General features: G+C 40.6%; 1 protein-coding gene across 1 annotated transcript in view; it reads left to right on the forward strand.

The window, feature by feature from the left end:
* The window catches only part of mnx2b (motor neuron and pancreas homeobox 2b), a 54,062-nt gene extending 48,386 nt beyond the window's left edge, over positions 1 to 5,676 (forward strand). Inside the window, 2 exon segments of the mRNA XM_078404314.1 lie at positions 1,384 to 1,544; positions 5,401 to 5,676. Of these exon segments, the coding sequence (XP_078260440.1) occupies positions 1,384 to 1,544; positions 5,401 to 5,676 (437 nt within the window).
* The last annotated feature ends 2,125 nt before the right edge of the window (positions 5,677 to 7,801 follow it).

The following is a 7,801-nucleotide window of genomic DNA, read 5'->3' on the forward strand; positions in this document are numbered from 1 at the left end:
AGACTGTGCGTCTACCCACTGTGGCCTCCTCCTGCACCTATTGTCTATTGTCTATAATGGCACCTGTCAAGGGGTGGGATATATTAGGCAGTAAGTGAACAGTCGGTTCTTGAAGTTGATGTGTTGGATGCAGGAGAAATGGGCAGGAGTAAAGACCTGAGCGACTTTGACAAGGGCCAAATTGTTACGGCCAGACGACTGGGTCAGAGCATCTCTGAAACGGCAAGGCTTGTGGGGTGCTCCCGGTCAGCAGTGGTGAGTACGTACCGACAGTGGTCCGAGGAGGGACAAACCACAAACCGACGACAGACAGGGTGTTGGGCGCCCGAGGCTCATCGATGCGCGAGGGCAACAAAGGCTATCCCGTCTGGTCCGAACCGACAGAAGGTCGACTGTGGCACAAGTCACAGAAAATGTTAATGGTGGTCACGGGAGGAATGTGTCACAATACACAGTGCATCGCACCCTGCTGCATATGGGGCTGCACACGGAGGACCAACAGCATATTGGGCAGGTGGTCATAATGTTTTGGCTGATCGGTGTATATGCTGGAGTAACTCAGCGGGTCAGGCAGCATCTCTGGGCAAAAGGAATAGGTGACGTTTCAGGTCGGAACCCTTCCTCAGAAGGAGGCTCCTCCGACTGAAGAAGGGTCTTTACCAGAAACGTCACCCATTCCTTCTCTCCAGAGATGCTGCCTGACCTGCTGAGTTACTCCAGCATTTTGTGTCTATCTAAGTAACTATGCAGCCGCTTCTCATCTGTACCCATTGCCTGGAACTCAGGGGTGATGGACTTAGTTTTAGCAGGAGACTAAGTGCTGGGGTAACTCAGCGCATCAGGCTTCATTTTGTGTCTATCTTTGGTGTAATCCAGCATCCGCAGTTCCTTCCTTACTCACACACAGGTAGTGCAATGAGAAAATTTATCAGAGTACAGAATATGGTGTTACAATGTTATAGCCTGAAAGATAAAGAGAAAACTCCAAGGTGTGCAAATGAGGTAGTTTGGAAGATCAGGACTAGCCTGTGGGACAGTGGAGAAGAAAGTGCTCCTGAATCTGCTCGAAAGTGCTTTCAATGGACAATGGACAATAGGTGCAGGAGGAGACCATTCGGCCCTTCGAGCCAGCACCGCCATTCAATGTGATCATGGCTGATCATTCTCAATCAGTACCCCGTTCCTGCCTTCTCCCCATACCCCCTGACTCCGCTATCCTTAAGAGCTTTATCCAGCTCTCTCTTGAATGCATTCAGAGAATGCGGAGCGGAGAGAAGAGGGAATGACATCAGGGTGTAAATAGACTTAGATTATGCCTGTGTAGCTCTGTGACTCCATGACTCTAACCGTGTGTGTGTGTGTGTGTGCGTGTGTTTTTCCCAGCCCAGCCCCAGCCAGGACTGATGGGGAAATGCCGTCGACCGCGCACAGCCTTCACCAGCCAGCAGCTGCTGGAGTTGGAGAACCAGTTCAAACTCAACAAGTACCTGTCCAGGCCCAAGCGCTTTGAGGTGGCCACATCCCTCATGCTGACCGAGACCCAGGTAAGCAAGATGATGGCGATGTTTCCAGGCCGAGCGGTTGCCAACTTCCTCACTCCCCAATACGGGACAAAGGGTGACGTCACCGCCCCACGCCCCACGTGACCTCACCCAGCCAGCGGCCACGTGCTCCCGCTCCACCAATGGCGGACGCCCAACCCACATATATATAAATAATAAATAATAATATATAAATAAATACCTTGTATATTCTATGTATATATGCACATATGCATTTGTGTGTGTATGTATCTCTCTCTCCCTCTCTCTCTCTATATATATATGAGTTACTCCAGCATTTAGTGAAATAAATACCTTCGCTATAGATATCATTGTATATTCTATGTATATATGCACATGCATATGTGTGTGTATGTATCTCTCTCTCTCTCCCTCTCTCTCCCTCTCTCTCTCCCTCTATATATATATATATATATATATATATATAGAGAGAGAGAGAGAGACATCTGCAGTTATTTTCTTACACTACATATAGAGAAGGGTCCCAATCTGAAATATGACCTTTCAATCCCTCCAGAGATGCTGCCTGACCTATTGGGTTACTCCAGTACTTTGCGTTTTGCTCAGAATTCCAGCATCTGCAGTTCCTTGCGTTTCACTGCAGATCCACTCCTTGTGATATCCAGGCCTGTCTGAGATGCCAGAATCTGCCTCCACTGCTCCCCCTGGTGGTACATTCTAGACCTTATATACTCAGTCGCAAACATGTTATTCCCTTTCCAAGCAAAATATATACATAAAACACATACACACACACACACACATATATATATTTATATATATAATATATATATATATATAGGGGGAGATAAGACTTTTCTTTGCCTTCCATCACAGTGAGGGTGTGCCTGGAGCAATCACTGTGATGGCTGTTTGTGTTAAAAATGGTAATTGTGTGTCTTGTGTTCTTTATTGTCTACTGCCGGACCCTGACGTGAGAGGACGCTGGCGCTATTTGTTCGCCGCTTCTCCGTCAGGATAGTTTGTCTGTTTGTTTTTATGTCTGACTGTTTTTGTAAAGCGTCTTTGAGCATTTGGAAAAGCGCTATAAAAAATAAATGTTTATTATTATTATTATTATTATTATTATGTATCTCTAAATCTAAATCTAAATCTACATATTATGTACCTCTATTATAATCTAAAAATTTATGTACACACACACACACGCGCACACACACGCACACACACACACACACACACACACACACACACACACACATATATATTTATATGTGTATGTGTGTGTGTGTGTGTGTGTGTGTGTGTGTGCGTGTGTGCGCGCGCGTGTGTGTGTGTGTACATATATTTTTAGATTATAATAGAGGTACATAATATGTAGATTTAGATTTAGATTTAGATATACAGCGCGGAAACAGGCCCTTCGGCCCATCGAGTCCACGTATCCCAAGGATTAACCTCGTGAATATACAACACTAAACTATATTGTACTATACTATATTATACTAAACTGTACTATACTAAACTGAACTAAATTAAACTATATTATACAAGACAATTCTCTACTATTCTATAATATTCTATTCTAAAATATATTATGCTATACTATATTATACTAAACGATACTATACTATACAATGCTCTACTATTCTATAATATACTATTCTAAAATATATTATACTATACTGTATTATACTAAACGATACTATACTATATAATTCTCTACTATTCTATAATATACAATACATAACTATATTATACTATACTATATTATACTAAACTGTACTATACTATACAATTCTCTACTATTCTATAATATACAACACTAAACTATATTATACTATACTGTATCATACTAAACTATACTATACTATTCTATACTATACAATTATCTACTATTCCATAATATACAATATGAAACTATATTATACAATACTGTATAATACTAAACTATACTGTACTATACTATACAATTCTCTACTATTCTATAATATAGAATATGAAACTATATTATACAATACAATGTATCTACATATGTATCTAGAGTGTATATATATCGTGTATTCTCTATATATAAATGTATATATACATATACACACTTCAAAGACTTACAGGTTTATAGGTTAAGAAGATAACTGCGGATGCTGGTACAAATCGAAGGTTTTTATTCACAAAATGCTGCAGTAACTCAGCAGGTCAGGCAGCATCTCGGGAGAGAAGGAATGGGTGACGTTTCAGGTCGAGACCCTTCTTCAGACTGAGTTCAGTCTGAAGAAGGGTCTCGACCCGAAACGTCACCCATTCCTTCTCTCCCGAGATGCTGCCTGACCTGCTGAGTTACTCCAGCATTTTGTGAATAAAAACCCCAGGTTTATAGGTTAATTGGCTTCCGTAAGAATTGTTAAATTGTCTCTAGTGCGTGTAGGATGGTGTTAGTGTACGGGGTGACCGCTGCTCAGTGCGCACTCAGTGGGCCGAAAGGCCTGTTTCCGCGCTGTATCTCTCAACAAAAACTAAACTAAATTCCAAAGATGTACAGGTTTGTAGGTTAATTGGCTTTGGTAACAATTGTAAATTGACCCTAATGTGTGGGATGGTGTTAGTGTACGGGGATCGCTGGTTGGCGTGAACTCAGAGAGCTGACGGGCTTGTTTCTGCGCTGTATCGCTTCACTAAACTAAACTAAACTAAACTGAACTGAACCAAACTGAACTAATCTAATCTAAGCTAAATTATACTATACTAAACTAAACCAAACTAAACAAAACTAACCTAAACTAAAGTCTACTATACTAAACTGAACTAAACTAAACTATACTATTCTATAATATAAAAACGATACTATACTACACAATTCTCTACTATTCTATAATATACAACACTAAACTATATTATATTATACTGTATCATACTAAACTATACTATTCTATACTATACAATGAGCTACTATTCTATAATATACAATACTAAACTATATTATACAACACCATATAATACTAAACTATACTGTACTATACCATACAATTCTCTACTATTCGATAATATACAATACTAAACTATATTATACTATACTGTATCATACTAAACTATACTATACTATTCTACACTATACAATTCTCTACTATTTGATAATATACAATACAAAACTATATTATACAACACTATATAATACTAATCTATACTGTACTATACCATACAATTCTTTACTATTCTATATTATATTAAACTATACTGTACTATACCATACAATTCTTTACTATTCTATACTATACTAAACTATACTGTACTATACCATACAATTCTTTACTATTCTATACTATACTAAACTATACTGCACTATACCACACAATTCTTTACTATTCTATACTATACTAAACTATACTGTACTATACCATGCAATTCTTTAGTATGCTATACTATACTAAACTATACTGTATTACACCATACAATTATTTACTATTCTACACTATACTAAACTATACTGTACTATACCATACAATTCTTTACTATTCTATATTATACTAAACTATACTGTACTATACCATACAATTCTTTACTATTCTATACTATACTAAACTATACTGTACTATACCATACAATTCTTTACTATTCTATATTATACTAAACTATACTGTACTATACCATACAATTCTTTACTATTCTATACTATACTGAACTATACTGTACTGTACCATACAATTCTTTACTATTCTATACTATACTAAACTATACTGTACTGTACCATACAATTCTTTAGTATTCTATACTATACTAAACTATACTGTACTATACCATACAATTCTTTACTATTCTATACTATACTAAACTATACTGTACTATACTAAACTGTCTATTTTGTTGTGCAATTCTCACCTAGGTGAAGATTTGGTTCCAGAACCGAAGGATGAAGTGGAAGCGTAGTCGCAAGGCCAAGGAGCAGGCGACCCAGGAAGCCGGGAAGCAGCGGGGTGGAGGCAAATACTCGGAGAAGGCAGGAGGGGGCGAGAGCAGGTCGGAGGGTGAGAGCGTGGATTTCACCAGCCCCACCACAAACTTTCACAAGCGCACCACAGAACTGGGCTACTCATCCAACAGCTCCTGCTCAGAGGACGAAGTAACTCGGAAAGAAGTGATAACTTCCCCGGCTTTGTGAACTCTAATTTTTGTTGTTGTTTTTTTGCTGAACTTTAGAAACAAAACTTGCGTTAGCCAAACAAAAAAAAACCCAACTTTCTTTCTAAGGTCTCCAGAAGTTTACACTCCTCCGTGATGCTGGGTCCGAGTTCCTGCCTCGTTTGGTCTCCATCCGGTAAAACTACCGAGATTTCTTTAAAGTTCAAGTTCAAATGATGGAGGAAAAAAAACTCAGTGACTTCTACAAACACACAAAAAAACTGAATAAACAATAAAAAAGAAATGAAAAGAGGCAGGTGTGGACTTGCTGGGCACTTGAAGAGATTATATTGTACTGAGTTAATTTAATTTATTTTTTATTTTTTTCATATTTAATGTGAATTATTATATATATTTTGGGAAGAAATCTCTGGGTCCATGAACGGTCCATGCTGCTGGTTAGAAGAATCCAAAAGACGAAAAAAAGTAGGAGTGTAAAATAAGAACAAAAGAGACATTTTAAAAGTGAAGAAACATCTTGGAAGAAGAGAGGCGATTTCGAAGACTTTGCAACGTGCTTTTTATAATTTATTCGAACACTGTGAGGTTTAAGTGTTTTTGTGGCTCTGTACATTTCTCCAATTCGCTTTACATTAAGTAAAAGAAAAAGTCGGGCAGAATGTCACACAATGTCAAACACGCGTGTGTATGCGTGCGGTTGTGTGCATGTATGTGGGTGTACATGTGTGTGGATGTGCAGAAGCAAGGAACCGCAGATGCTGGTTTACAAAACAAGACACAAGGTGCTGGAGTATCTCAGCGGGTCAGGCAAAGTCTCTGGAGAACCTGGATAGGTCGGGATGAGAATGATCCGGGGAATGATTGGGTTAACGTACTCTGGTTCTCTGGAACTCTGGTTCTAATGTCCTCTGGTTCTTGGATGAGCACTGGGCCTGCACTCGCTGGAGTTTAGAAGGATGAAGGGGGACCTCATTGAAACTTACCGAATAGTGAAAGGCCTGGATAGAGTGGATGAGGAGAGGATGTTTCCACTAGTGGGAGAGTCTAGGACCAGAGGGTAAGGGCTCAGAGGAAAATACCTTCGGAAAGATGAGGAGGAATTTCTTTAGTCGGAGGTTGGTGAATCTGCAGAATTCTTTGCCAGACAGTTGTGGAGGGCAAGTCATTGGGTACTTTTTAGACGAAGGTTGACAGAATCTTGATTGGTATGAATCTCGGGGGTTATGGGGAAAAGGCCGGAGAATGGGATTAGGAGGGAAAGATAGATCAGCCATGATTGAATGGCGGAGTAGACTTGACGGGCCAAATGGCCTAATTCTGCTCCTATAATTTTCTGAACTTACCGACCTGTCTTCAGTCCGAAAGATCACTGATCCGTGTTCTCCAGTGATGCTGCCTGACCTGCTGAGTTACTCCAGCACTTTGTGTCTGTTGTTTGTGCGTATGTGCAAGTGTGAACACGCGTGTGATTGAGCAAAGGGTACGTGCGAGAGAGTCAGGGTTGCCAACTTTCTCACTCCCAAATAAGGGACAAAAGGTGATGTCACCGCCCGCGCCCCACGTGACCTCACCCAGCCAGCGGCCACATGCTCTCGCTCTATCAATGGCTGCCACCCGGGCAGGGAGGCAGGTTGCTAGGCAACCTCCGTTAGGTGGCGCCCGGGCCTCCGGACCTAGACTGTCCGGAGCTAAAATGTCGGAAACCTACAGTGTCGGGACCTAATCTGTCGGGGCCTACAGTGTCGGGGCCTAGTGTCCAGGCCTACAGCGTCACCCGGGCCTAATGCGGGACAAGGGTGGTACAAACCAAATTAGCCCAAAATACGGGATGTCCCGGCTAATACGGTACAGTTGGCAACCCTAGTGTGTGTATAAACCTGGAGGTGAGTGTACACAAGTCAGTTTTGGATGCTGGAAAATGTTAAGGGTATCAGATGGTAGAGACACAGACTATCTGTACCAAGCCTCCGACACTCTCTCTGAAGCTGCCATTGTCCATCTGTCTGTTTGTCTGGTCTTCTTGTTATTTGGTGTCTGTCACTACACTCTTGTCTGCCACTTTCTAATCTCTGTACAAAGCAAATGCTTGCCACTGCTTTTAAATGTGAATATTAAACAGTGTCATGTTCTGTACAAGATAATGA

Source organism: Rhinoraja longicauda, chromosome 8 (genome assembly GCF_053455715.1).
Source record: "Rhinoraja longicauda isolate Sanriku21f chromosome 8, sRhiLon1.1, whole genome shotgun sequence".
Lineage (NCBI taxonomy): Eukaryota > Metazoa > Chordata > Chondrichthyes > Rajiformes > Arhynchobatidae > Rhinoraja > Rhinoraja longicauda.